General features: G+C 36.5%; 1 protein-coding gene across 1 annotated transcript in view; it reads right to left on the bottom strand.

Moving 5' to 3' along the window:
- The window catches only part of LOC126335913 (Down syndrome cell adhesion molecule-like protein Dscam2), a 217,596-nt gene that overhangs the window by 173,807 nt on the left and 28,885 nt on the right, over positions 1–14,904 (bottom strand). The window contains exons 4-5 of the mRNA XM_049999387.1: positions 11,923–12,081; positions 11,373–11,657 (exon numbers count right to left, since the gene is read on the bottom strand). Of these exons, the coding sequence (XP_049855344.1) occupies positions 11,373–11,657; positions 11,923–12,081 (444 nt within the window). The remainder of the gene's footprint in view (positions 1–11,372; positions 11,658–11,922; positions 12,082–14,904) is intronic.

Here is a 14,904-nt window from a genome sequence, read left to right as displayed (position 1 = left end):
TATTTTACTATAGAGCTTACCATTGTATTATGAAGAGCTGTGAACCAAGTCAACAGTGGTACACTCCAGGCTGTTATGAGTGAGGTTTTGTCTTGATCTAAATTAGCATGTTACACACTTGGCAACAATGTTGAAAATGACTGTTCATACAATTATTGCTCTGTGCCCACAGTATTAATCATATGTTATATATACGAAGTGTTTTTTATAAAAAGTGCCATGTTGTTAAGATGGAGTAAAATAAGCAGAAAAACATGTGCTCTCCAAACTTATCCACAGTTGGAAAGGATTTATTGCTGTATGAAGACAATAGAAAGGGAGAAGAATGGTAAAGGTTACTACTGCCAACAAAGAAAAGACATGGAAAGAAGTTATTGTTGACTTTAATTCAGAGCACAATCATGACCTGATAAAGGTTGAAAATGTGTTATGACTGTGTAACATAAAATATCAAGGTAACACTTGAACTTAACAAGGTGTAATTTTAAGTCACACTTTGAAATTATTACATCTCATCTTTATGTAATTACATGTGACATGCACACTCAAGCAAAAACAGAGTCAAAACTTTTTGAGATTGAAATGATTAAAACTGGAGGTCTTAATTTCATCTGGCCTACTGTTACAGAGAGCAGATAGAAGCTAATTGCAGCTGTGCAGGCACAATTTATTAGTATTAAGCCTTATGATGGCAATTCAGATTTTCATCATGAACTGTACACATTTTAATAACTCTGATAAATTTCTGCAACAAATTTGCTGTATAAAAGGTAGTTTATAATATTATTTCTCATTTTCAGTTTTGTAGCTGTTTGGTGTAAATAAATTGTTAATAAATGCCATTCTCTATGCATTTTGGCTCCTGTTAGATTCATTTTCTGTAGGTACTGGAATTTTTCCATAGGTACTGGAATTTATTCATGGACTCTTCTCTTAAGCAGTACTGTGTCATCCATGCCAAGCTCCTCATCCCATGCACTGACAATATATTTTCACGAGAACTGGTATATGTAGTGTGATGCAGTGGTTAGCATCACTGTCTGGTGTTCTGGTGTCACCAGATCAAAGCTGACCACCAGGAAATTGCTATTTGGCATTTGTGATTTCTGGAAGGTTCTTGAAAAATCTTACATTTGTAATTTTTGTTTATTCTGAAATGTTCAATTTATTTTTAAATACTGGCAGGACAGTTCTATTCTGATTGTATATTGGTGTCAGTAATAAATGTGCTCCCAGTGCTAAACGTGTTTCATTGCTGACTCTGCTTTCAGATTTGGACTTGATTGCATTTTTTTACATGACACTGTTTGGTAGAGACACCAAGTACATCAAGACATTTACATCGACATAGCTCCAATTAAACAACGTAAGTGCCAATGCCTACACAGACAGGAACCAGATTACATGCAATACAACATTCCTAAGATGCATATTCAAGAGACTGATGGATTCCAAGACAGCAGTAAGTCAGCTGCACATCAGGCATCTTTTGATGTTTTCCAGAGATACCAATCAGGATCCATTAAAATGGCTGTAAGGATTTGACCAGTTTGCCAAATACAACAGATAGGATGACATGATTTGCTTGCCAAATGTATATTTAGGTGACATAGCCCAGCAATGGCTTTAGAACAATGAAGAGAAGTTCAATAGCCAGAACAAATTCCAAGCCAAACAGAAGAAAACTTTCGGGGGCAATCAGCAGCAAGTCTGCTTAGCAACTGAAGAGCAATGTCAAATGTCATGGCCAAACATCACGGTCATACATTCAGAATGTTTTGGCCCATAGCAATACTGTGAGTCCAGATATGACAAGAGACAACAAAATCTCACATCTGATGAGAAGAGTCACAGAAGATATGTACCACACAAGATCTTCTGAATAATGAATATCACAAAACATAATAATTCATCAAGTGGTGCCAGTGCATCAAGGAAATGCAGAAAAGAGTCTGATGAAAGAGGTATTATAATCTCCTGAATGTGGTGCCTGTGGAAGTTGTTTAAGACTATGATGATATTGCTTCTTTCATACACCAGGTTCAATGAGAAGAAATACAGTATTTTATGGCAGACCACACACATAAGAAATAGCAGCCATGAATGTCAACACCATACACAAGGAGGTAACACAGAATGTTGAAGAAGAGGTGTATCAATCTGTAACACTGGTCTCCACCACCAGTCAAATACACCATGAATAATGGCCTCAACCAACTCTGACATATGCTGCGGCCATCATATGACAAACTGGCATCTGATCAATGCAGGTACAACCAACTCCTCCACTGAGTAAAATGCATCACAGAAGAACAGCCATTTGGAGGACAATGGACAACATGCTGTTCTGTTTTCACTGTGGATATCCTGGACATGTTGTGTGGTACTGCAGAGAAAGAATGTAAGTTTTAGGTGACTATTATGCTGCAAGACATTAACCATCACAGCACTACTATTCTGCCAGTCAACTGCAGACAATTATAGTTGACCTGTGGACTGAAGCTCATCACCATACCCTAGATGATGTCATTCCTCAACACGCTATAGCCAGTCCTCATCACCACCAGTCAAGATGCTCAGTTAAACTATAAAGCTTTTTTTGGTTGCAGAAAGCTACTCAGGCTTACAAAAGAAATCTACATGCCAGTGATAATCACATGCATTGTAGGTAGCCAAGGAAAGCTTTGGATCACTAGGTGTCACAAGTGCCACAACATATCCCTAAAGGTATGTGCATAGGGACATTTGAACCAGTTCAAGAAGGGAAGATTAGTGTCATCTATGAAGGTTCGTGCTCTGCTACAACCATTACCAAATTGCCAATAGGATCTAGCCTGACTGAGGAAAAACATCAGCTACAACAGCTATACTGTGTCAGTTTTCAGATGATTTCAAGTCCACAGTGGAGGAAAGATAAACCAAGCAGCCTGAGGTAAAACACTGTATCAACACAGAAGGTTGTCCACCAGTTAGCCAGCAATCATAGAGTGTTGCCAACAGAACAATAGATAATATGGGAGAAAGTGGAGAAGATGCTGCAAGATGATCATTGAACATTCAAAGAGTTCTTGGTCCTTGTATGTGGCCCTTGTGAAGAATAAAAACAATTTATGACATTTCTGAACTGTCTACTGATGATTGAGCAAAATCACCAAGAAAGGCGTCCATCCAATGCTGCGCACTGGTGACATGCTAGAGTGCTTGAAAGAAACAAAATATTTCTCAGCTATGAACATTGTAATGGAAATGCTCAGCTCACCTAATTTTTCATAGAGCATTGTAGATGACAATGTATCAAATGGTAAAGTAATATAACACTTATTGTTTCCTATAATCGTTGTTTTTATGAAGTGTTAAATTGATTTGTATCTTTTTAGAAACAACTTCAGTGATATTCATACTGTACAAATATTTTTGTAACATGAAAGGTTGGTGTATTTTCTAATATTTGAACTGTGACTTTATGTATGAGTGCACTTGTTGATTTGTGTGTGTTACAAGCAGAAGTTAGTCTGAGTCTAGTTAAGTCATGAGTCAGTTGTAACTGTATGATGACATAGTTGGTTGGGCTTTGGAGTCTGATATTGTAAGTTAAGATGAAATTAGATGGCTGTAAACCTGTTGAGCTCTGTTGAATACTGGTTTTTGTAAATGTTATCTTCTAACTATGCCCTGTGTGTTGAGTACTGTGAAGTGAATGAATTCACTTTAAAACATTGAAGTGAAATGTCAGTTCCTGCTTCATTATTGCATTTTGCCATACATATATGAAAGCAACAACACATTCCTCTTGAAGGAAGTGAAATCATTGAACTAGACATCCTGCCAAAGAAGAATCCCTACATTAATGAGGACAAAAGTTAGAAACATATATTGTTTTTAACAGCCATTTACTCATTTTATATTGTCATGCAAATAGTCACATTGTAATTAATTGCCTATATTTGCCATGTTAGTTGGTTTTCCTGTTACTGATGCCAACAGAGCAAGGAGGCATATTAAAACTTGCAGAAAGGCTTCTAGCAAATTGAGGTTGATGGGGATGAACAGGAAAAAAACAGCCTTCAAAGGGATGTGGTTCAACACTTTAAATGGATTTATTTGCTGTCTGTATGACATTGTCTTTTTTGAAGGTATCTGAAGAACATCTAAGTTGCCTGACAATCATGTTGATGTGTGTCCACACTGCATGTCTCTGCTTGAATCCAAAAAAGTGCCTCTTTCACCCAAGAAATAAATATCTCAGGACACATAGTGAATGGTAATGGAGTCTGTCCCAGTCTAGAGAAAATAAGATCAGTTACAGTTTTTCCAATTCCTTAGCATATTTGTGAGATGATAAATTTTCTTGGAATGTGCTTGTACTACTGGCAATTCATAAAGGACTTCTGTATCAAGTCAAGTCCCATGCAAGGACTCCAGCAGGGTGATGCTAAATTTATGTGAAACAAGGAGCAAGAAAGATCTTTCATTGTCCTTATGAAGCTGCTAACACTTTCTCCAATTCTAGCATTATACAATAAGAATGCTGAGGCAGAACTTCACACTGATGCTAGTGGTTTTGGGATAGGGCAGTTCTAGTACAAATTCAGAGAGGTGTTGAAAAGGTGATAGCTTATACTCTCCAATTCCATAATGATTTGCTCGGTAACTGATTGCCCTGCAGTTCTTTGGGCTATCAACAAATACCAGCCACATTTATTCAGTAAACCACTCACCATTGTGATAGATCAACATTCTCTATGCTGAGTGAGTAACTTGAACGCTCTCTCATGTCAACTGGTGAGACGGACACTGAGGCTCCAGGATTATGTCACCACAATCGTATACAAAAACAAGTGCAAAGACAAGGGTGTTAACTGTCTTTCAAGGCATCCTTTGTCAGAACACAGCAGCATCAATGAAATTTCAGTCATCACTGTGTTAAATGATACTGCAACTGAACAGACAGAAGATCCAGCATAGTTGAAAATCACAGAAGCCGTGAATTATGAAGAACCGACTGAAGGAGGATTCCAATTAAGAAACAGAACTTTCTGTAAGAAGAACTATGATCCAGTGGATGGAAGTAGTTGTTCATCATCCCAGCTCATGTGGAGGCAGCAGTCATGAAGTATTTTCATGACACTCTCCCTTCTGGTCACCTGGGTTTTGTGAAGACTATAGACTGAATGAACTGCAGGTATCACTTACCAGGTGTCTGTCAATCCATTAGACACTGTGTGAATCAATGTAAGGAATGCCAATCAATGAAGCATGTGCCACAGTTACCAAAGAGGCATTTGATACCTATCCTGCCTGCAACAGTGCCATTCCGTGAGATTGAAAGTGACCCTCTGTGGAGGTTGACTGCAATGTCCCCAAAGGTATACTGACTGTTGAAGTCACCAGAAATTGCAATGTTTCTTTTAGAAGATATCTTTTTGAAGCACCCTATGTGATGATCTATCATTGTGGAAAAGTATTTGAGTCGAGACTCATATCAGAGATAGTTTCACTGTCAGAATGACAACTGTCTACCATCCACAGATGATTAGCTTCACAAAATGCTTTAATATGATGTTGGCAAATATACTTGTGATGTACATTTATGTCAAATAGACAGACTGGGATAGAATACTACCTATCTTGAGATTCACATACAATGCAGCAAAGCAAGACATTACGGATTTCACACCATTCCTTCTTCTCCAAGGTCTTAAGGCTGTAACAACAATGCATGCACTGTTCCCAATACTACCAGGCAATAATCACAATGACTATGTGAAACATGTCTCACCAGAATCAAAGAAGCAATGTGGCTGGCTAGTATATGGACCCTAGGCACCCAAGGTAAAGACCAAGAGCTCTATAACACCAAACATCAGTGAGATACAGTTCAGGATTTTTGCATCTGTGTGGAAAATGAGACTATTGGAAAAGTTGCTAAATGCTACTTTGGGCTGTACTGTATCATTTGAAACTTGTTGGATGTCACAAACACAGTCAAGGATAATGACATTTCATCAAGTAGACAAAAACAGAGAGATTGTCCATGTCTTCTGTATAAAGCTCTACTACAGTTCAGAAGAACAGACCAATAATATGAGATTCAAGCAAACTGAAGACCCACACAAATATAATGAAGCTTCGATTAGAGGAACTATGGTCAATGCTTTTCATGGTGAATAACATATAACAGTGTGACCAAAACACATCTGCCGTTATCACCATTTAGAGCACCACTGACAAGATCTAGCTGCAGGATGATGTACTCATGAGTACTTCTGGAAGAGCAAGACGATGTAGTCAGCTCCAGTGAGAACTTCTGAAACAGCAGGTCACTATTTATCAAACAGAGGCAGGAGTAATACAAGCTGTGGAAAATGCATTTTAGTGTAGTGGTTAGCATTGCATGCTAGGGGTCACCAGATCAAACCCAACAATCACCATTTATTTGTTATTTAGTATTTGTAATGTCTGGGATGTTCTTGAAATATCTTATGTTTTTGTGATGTTTGTATATTTTGTAATGTATGAGTTTTCTGTCCCGATTGCACGCAGGTGTCAGTGGTAAATATGCTTCCAGTGTTAAGTGATGTGTTTCAGTAATACCCTGACATTATTGTGAAGGACAAGTGCTATGACTGAAATAACAGCTGCACAGTTTAGTTTTACTTTGAGTCTTAAACAACTTGGCATTTGATGCATTAACAAAAATTTCCACTGGCAAAAAAAAAAGAGAAGTGGAGTCCTTTCTGAGAATTGACTTGTGACCTTATTTTTAATAAAAATGGGCCTCTAATATCCTGTTTAGCCCATACCAAATACTCTCCTGCGTGTTTATTTGGAAAAACACAAAAAATTAATTTAAAAAGAAAAACTTAGTTTGAATAAAACTAATAATCAAGAAAATAAAATAAATGTGAAGCCTCCTCCTTCTCCCAAATAGACAATTTTTTGGATCCTCCTTTGGCACTTTCTTCTGATGTTCTTTCTTTTTATTCTGACTATAATATAGTATTAATCCAAACTTACAAATGTAAGGAAAGTAAAAGCATTTAATGTCTCTTCATTCTTGAATAGGAAGTTTATTAACTGATTGACTCAGACTTTTTTTTTTTTACCTGAGACCTTCTGGGCAGTATTCTCTAATGTAACCACTGAGCTACTGAAAGAATCTTCAATTGAAGACTGGCTGAAACATATGACTGTTCTAATTGACTTACATATGCTTACCAGTATTTATGTTCACATATGTCCATGGGGCTGTTATATCAGTTTAAGCACATTTAGATTGTAAAAATTTGATAGACTTGCGTAGTTACTTCTGTTCAAGTCAAGAGATTATTTCTGTATGCAGGTGTTCAGTAATTGTTGGCTGCTGTTCAGCTCCATATACTTCACTGTTCACTGCAAATATTACAAATTTTTGTTTCCTGTTCTACTGCTAGGTATCTATAAAATGACTTTAAACTAATTACATCAATTATAAGTCGTCTCCAAGAACTGTTACAAGATCAGTTATTATCTGCAATCACTACTTACACAGCTGACATTTTCTTTCACATAACCTTTTTATATCATCTCATAAGCACTGCCATTCTGGCCACAGATGGGACAGGTGGGCCCAACTGACTGCCATGTCACGCATCAGCAAATGGTTTAATAAAATCACTTCACCATCAGAGATAATCATCACTATAATGTTGTCGTGGGGCAGAAGTTCCGTGTCAAAAGGATAAAAGGAGTGAATTAGAAAAATCTGGTAAAAACTGACATCATGATCAGACACCAGAAATCACCAGAATCTAAAAACATGTAAAGTACATAAAGAGGAGAAGAGAAAGCACATATTGTGTGGAATTACTAACATAAATTTTATAAAAACCATTCCCATATGCTGCCTGACTGTGAACACTAACAGGAAAACTGTGTGACAGTAAGTATTAGGTGGGAGTACTGAAGCTGCATATGACCCATAGCACAGGCACAGTATGAAACAGATATGTTATTGGTGAACTGTTTAAACTGGGGAAGCAGGAAAGAACAGCAGAAAGAAGTTGGAACCATTACAACAGTAGAAGGAAGAGAACCTGTGCATTTAAAAAAGAAAGAGTAGGGAAAAATATTACATTACATGCTTACCTTAACCTACCTAAGTAATGTCATATTTAACTAAAATATTTATGTGATGCATGTCTGTGCTTTCATGAATTGTTTTGAGAGAAAGGCAATGAAGACTTCTTAAGACTTAAGTTTCTTTCAGGACACTGAGTATCTGACCTTTCTCTGCAGGGTGTAAGATTAGATTAGATTATCAGAATGAGATTTTCACTCTGCAGCGGAGTGTGCGCTGATATGAAACTTCCTGGCAGATTAAAACTGTGTGCCAGACTGAGACTCGAACTTGGTACCTTTGCCTTTCGCAGGTAAGTGCTCTACCAACTGAGCTACCCAAGCACGACTCATACCCTGTCCTCAAAGCTTTAGTTCAAGTTTGAGTCTCAGTCTGGCACAAAGTCTTAATAAGCCAGGAAGTTTCAGATTAAATTTGATTAGACAGTACTGCAGCTGATGCTGGTTGTCAATCAAATGAATTGTTAAAGCCAACTTGGAATTGGCCAGGTTTATGTGTTCTTTAATGTAATAACACAATATTTTTTCCTTTTTTCTAAAAGAAAATTTCATGTTCCCCTCCCTGCAAGGGCTGTGATGTTTCTATTTCCTTTCTGCTACTACTTCCCACTTTCCATTTTAAACAGTTCACCAATCAGATACCTGTTTCATACTGTGCCTCTGCTATGGGTTATGTGCGGCCTCAGTACTCAAGGCTAGTATTTACTGTTACATAGTTTTCCTGTTAGTGCTCCTGGTTTGGCAGCATAGGGGAATGGAATGGTTTTTATGGAATTTATGTAAGTAATTCCACACAATATATCTCTACTCCTCTTTATGGTGTTTTACATTTTCAAGATTGTGGTGACTTTTGGTGTCTGGTCTATGTCAGTTATTACAGATTTTAATCCGTTTGACACTCTGTTGAACACTGATGACCTCAGTATTGCAGCAATTCAGCCATGCACCTACCTCTTTCTTCACACTTTCTACCATTTCCCTTTGTCTGACAAAACAGTTGTTTAAAAGTTGTTGTTTAAAAGTTACAAAAGTGAAGATTTTGCTTATATTCTAATTTGGGTTCATGTCAGCTCTGTTTTATTTATTCCAGCTTTGATAGCTGATAGGTGGAGGAAATGTGTTTATTGTTATGCATCACTTGCCCTGCAGCACACTGCATCATAATTTAAAGATTAATTACAATTTGAGAACTGCCCAGAAAACTCCTCCTCACTACCTGATACCTTACTCCATTCCTGATAACAAGATGACAGTGTACTTATATAGTTTTGAAAATTCATAATGCTGTTGTCAGGATTCATTAAACTAATTAGCCTCACTGAAAACTACAGTGATTGCTATGATGCACTACAGTATCTTTTTGAAGCCAATACGATCATATTTTGACAATGAACTGTATTTATTTTAGTTTATATATTCATATTGGATTAGTGAATAGTTTGCATGTCACTTGATGGCTTTCATATGTATGTGAACAGCCCCAGATTTACGATATTTCCGAGCCGGGGCAAAAACTAGATAGTGGCGCCCCTCCCCCAACCCTTTTGTATGTTTGACATAGGAGTAAAAAAATTAAACAAGATTGATTTTTCAAAAATATGTTCATTTTGTAGCGCACATGTTTCTGAATAGTTTGATATGTAAAACATATATGCTGGAAGAAATGTAAGAAATGTTGTTTGGTCGTAAGTGTGCCAAAGTGCAGTGCCACACCTCTTCACACAGCATTCTTCTACTGAAGATCACTGTACTTGACTCTGTGGAACTTAAATGTGTATATTTTGTAATGGAAGCCAATCAGACTTCTATTCAGGACAGTGGAAATTAAAATGTCCTGTGATGCCTCTCCTGCTCCTAGCCTCACGATTAATATTGGGCGGGGAGTTATTTAAACTTGAGAATAAGAATTTCTCAGAAAAAACTTTCACGTGACATAAAATTAAGTAGGCCTACAGGAAACATAAAACCAGTAAAGACAAGAGACAAGCAAGACAGTACAAATTTTTTCAATTCTTAGTTCACAGCATTTTTTTCTCTCTAATGTTGCTACAGCCTTATGTGACATGCTTTCCTTTCTGCAATAGAATCCATTACCTCATCAAATCATTCACTGCATGAAAAATCAACATGTCATTGTTAATACTGAAAAAAAGCTGTTAACATGAATAGTAGTGGGAATGGTCATTTTATCTACCTCATTTACATAAATAAAATGACAGAATATAATTCACAAAGTGCCAATATCAAATGCCTATTAGGCCTACTACAAGCACAGTTTTATGTTAGGAAACTGTTCCACATTTCATTCCTACACTCCAGTTTCTTAAGCATGTAATTGAAAAGTTGTAGTATGACATTTTCTTACAAATTTGGAATCTTCATATTCTTCCATATAATTTGTCTGATGTCCCAGTTTCTTTTCCTTCCTCGTTATAACAAACAATTTTGTCGTCACTAATTCTGTAACTATTTCTGCCATCATTAAAACCAACTGGCCCGTAGCAGTGTATTGATCTACAAAAATTATCTGCAAAATTTCATTTTCTTGGATACACAGAGATGATTAATAGGTAATCTTTATTACCATATTACTTCTGTTAATTATTTATTCCCACTCTTGTAGTCAGAATCTACAGATTTCGCTAATAATTATAACAATGCTGATCATTCACACACCCAGTTAGCCACATAAACTAACAGTGATTGGCATTCACAAGTTTGGTTTTATTTTACTCAGCTCGTATAGCCCCGTCCCCTTTTGTTTGCGGGAAAGTTTTTTATTTCTTGATGCGATGGAGATTCCCCAGGCAGAGACATCATGTACACTATGCATGCATTCAGAAATAAACGTATGATTTGTTTAGAAATTAACTTAGTATATGTTCAAAAATGTTCAAAAACCAATGGGGATATGTATCAAATTCACATGAATAATCAATAGACTAACAAGTGCTGGATGCTAAGCGCTTTGTAAAAGAACCCTTTCTTCCTCAAGAAAATGAATTTGGGGCCCCCTGATATTGCCACTCGGGGCAGATATCCCAGTTTACCCCCCCCCCCCCCCCCCCCCCCTTCTAGACCAGGACCTGTGTGTGAAAGTTTTTAAGATATTGTTGTACCTTTGGGTTGTAGGAAATGTGCACAATTTGTTTGCTTCTACATCTTAACATGCCATGTTGCATCACATATACAACAATAATAAGAATAAATAATAATGCATTTGAACGAAGATAGGATTATTAGTTGTGACATACCATTTACCACAACAGGAACTGTATAGTTTGCCACAGCTACAGCATTTGTTGCTCGACAGGTGTAATTTCCTGTGTGTTTCACAGTAAGACTGCTGAAACTCAAAGTACTTGAGAAGTCATCTATAGTCTTTTCTGTAATTCCTTGTCCTTGAGAAATATTTGAGCCATCTTTCAACCATACAATTGATACTGGACTGTCTCCTTTGCTCACAATGCATGTCAAATGTATTCTCATACCTCTCTGCAACTTTGGTTTTATTAAAATAGGATCTATTTCTGGTGCCTCTGGAATAGATAGAAGTGTGATTCACATATTAAATATTTTAACAATATTGATCAATCTCATTAAAGTCCTTGTGAGTGTATTGTTTCATCACTTATAAAACACAAAATAAGCACATACTAAAATATCCAACACTTTGGCCACAATGCTCTGGTCTTCCTCAGCACATAGCCTGAGGATCAAAGCTCTCAACAGTTCTAGATCGAAAGGAATAAATGCAGGTATTATGTACATTAACTTCCATTGAATTAGTTCTGTTACACATACCTAATACTTGAACTTTAACTTTTCTTCTGGCTGAACGCCCACTAGGATTTCTAGCAATGCATACATATACTCCACTGTCCTCAGATTTATCAACATCTTTTATTGAAAGTGTACCATTGGAAAACAATGTTCGCCTCTCAGTTTCATTAAGGGGTCTTCCTGAAACAAAGAGTGTAAGGAAAAATTATCTGAATAGAGCTGTTGTATACTATAATTATGTAGTTTTCACACAGTTCTGTGTAATACAGTCCGTAAAATACTATACTCACTAATTTATTGGTTTAAATGTAAAGAATATTAAAACAGGCTAGTGTTACATCAATGTATTAATTACCAGTAACAAAGAAATAGAAACAGTCATCACTTACCAGCCTTAAATCTTGTAATTTTAAAGGGAGGGCTACAAATAAACTGAAAACTACCCAAATTAAGATCTGGATGCCAGCTATACGATGAACGAGGGTGGCATGGGAATGGCATAAATAATTTCAGAGAATTGAGTCTATGAAGAACATGCTAATCAAGGGGAACGGATTTCAATGCTGTATAAAGTGCTGCTACTTTTACTAGTTTTCCAACTAAAATAAATTCTGTTACTGAAATGCTTACTATTTCTAATGGTGTCTGCTTTGAGTAAGAAGTTTTTCGTGTCACTCCCAATGAAACAGAGCTACAGCATGTTATCCTACATTCTGTGAAATAAAGTTTGCTATGAAGATAATATTAAATCACAATCCAGCTTGCTATTTATTTTTCATTCATAGCAGTTCCTGAAAGCTTCACTGGGAAAGTAGTTAAATCTAATTTTATGCTTTAGTAGCTTGAGTAACTGATCACAAATCACAAAGCAGTAAAAATACATCATGATGCATTATGAAAAGACTTCAGGTCACCCATAAGTTGATTTGAGCCATAAATATTGAGGCAGCTTCTTCAACTGGCATTCCAGTACTGTTGCTTCTTTGTTCCACTAAGCAAGATTTCACACTAATTAATAAGATAAGTTCATATTGTGGGAAGATGATTTTTAAATAAATGTAGGTTTCTCATGATGTATGTAAACCACCTAAAGCAAATGCCAGAATACTTATTTCTACAAGGTCATGGTTGATTCCTTCTCTGTATTGTGACTATTTGATTGAGCACCCTATCTTTGATAACCATAATTTTGATGAAGTGTTAGACTTTACCGTACGGTAAGTCTCCCCTGACCTGCAGTTCTGGGTGACTTTCCCAGAATCTACCTGTTTACCTAGACCTCTCCAGTCCTTTTCCTTTGTGCTTCTTCCTTGCCCCTCAACCCTTCTGCCTGAAGAAGGAGCCACTGGCTCCAAAAGCTTGCCATTTACAACAGTCTTTTATGTGTGTGTTCTTCTGCTGCTTGGTGAGTAGTTTTTTACGTATCCAATTAAATAATTTTATCAATAATTGATAGCTTCTGCTGTTATAAGAAAGACAGTTTGAATGAGGAAACTGAAATGCTGTCTACAGAAGATTAAAGTAAAAATGGAAATATATAAATGGTCAGAATCTTTTTCCTTCTCTGAGAAAGTGTATGTTATTTGGAAACCTACTCACATGTTACACATCACAAGTTGTTACATATCTGATCCATTAACAATTTTCATTGTGTATGCCAAGAGTATTCATCTTTTCTTACAGACATAGGCGACTAAAATTCTGTGATACTTAACAGTGTAATTATATAAATATTAAGAAAGTTGTAGTATATTAAAATTGGTCACTTACTATAGCTAAGGAAGCAGAAGTGACAACTTCTCAAATAGTGTCATTAAAAGGCTTACAAACAAGACTGAGTACATTTATAACTTTGGGGTGAATCATTTTTTTGAGCTGCTGGGGATAGGAGTGCAGCATTGCCAGCAGTGAGCTCGTTCTGACCACTAGCTGGGGTATTTATGTGTAGTACAAGGTGATGTTAAGATCTGCCTATGTTTTTTGGCAATGACATTAGTATGAGCTCCCACAAATAATGAAAGATTCCAAATTTACAACTGTACAGAAGCATTTTTTTGCTTTAGGTATTTTTTTTAAATTTACAAATAGCAAATAAAAAATGCAGAACGTTTGTTTATTTGGCTTGCAGGCATAAACAATAGAACAAGTGACATGCAATCTCTCACTGCCACCTTTACAGTAGACAAAACCAATACTTGGCCATCTTTAAAAATATGCATGTAATAGCTATTAAAGCATATGCTTGCTGCAGCTGCCAGTATCTACATTTAGAGCTATATTCTGCAGGTCACATTATGGTACATGGCAGAGGGTTTAACTGTCATTTTATATTCCATTCACAAATGCATTGTTGGTAAAGCTCTATATGACATTTAATTTCTCTATTTTTTGTTGTTGTGATCATTTTGTGAGATGCATGTGACAGGAAGTAATGAACTGCCTGATACTTTGTGAATTTCAATGGTAAACCTGCCCATGATTCACAATGCCTTTCTTGTAGGGCCTGCCATTGTAGTCTGATGAGCGTTTCTGTACCAATCTCATGTCAAGTAAATAAACCTGTGATGAAACACTTTGGTCTTCATTGGATCTCTTCAGTAAATCAGATACAATTCCTAGTCTGATGAACAGTACACAAGAATTGCTTTAACAAATGATCCAAGTCTTACAAGGATGAATTACATTTCCTTCAGGTTTCCCTATGAACCTCAGTCTGGCATCTGCTTTTCCTAGTATTGCAAATTCCAAAGTAATACATTAGCTGTATAAAATCCTCCAATTCTGCATGACATGATTGCCACAATGGTAATGCCCTAAAAGTGTGTAGACAAAAATGTATAGGTCATGCTCACCTTTTAAGATTGAACTCCATGTTTAAAAATAAAAAAAGTTTATGGGAAAAGAAGTAGCTAATCATGAAAATCCATATATGTAACTGTCCCTTGTTGCAATCAAGAATATGAATTACGATAAATAAATCAGTACCACCAATAATGAATACTA

Source organism: Schistocerca gregaria, chromosome 2, assembly GCF_023897955.1.
Source record: "Schistocerca gregaria isolate iqSchGreg1 chromosome 2, iqSchGreg1.2, whole genome shotgun sequence".
Classification (NCBI taxonomy): domain Eukaryota; kingdom Metazoa; phylum Arthropoda; class Insecta; order Orthoptera; family Acrididae; genus Schistocerca; species Schistocerca gregaria.
The sequence above is the reverse complement of the archived record's forward strand: the minus strand, read 5'-3'. Positions and strand labels throughout refer to the sequence as shown.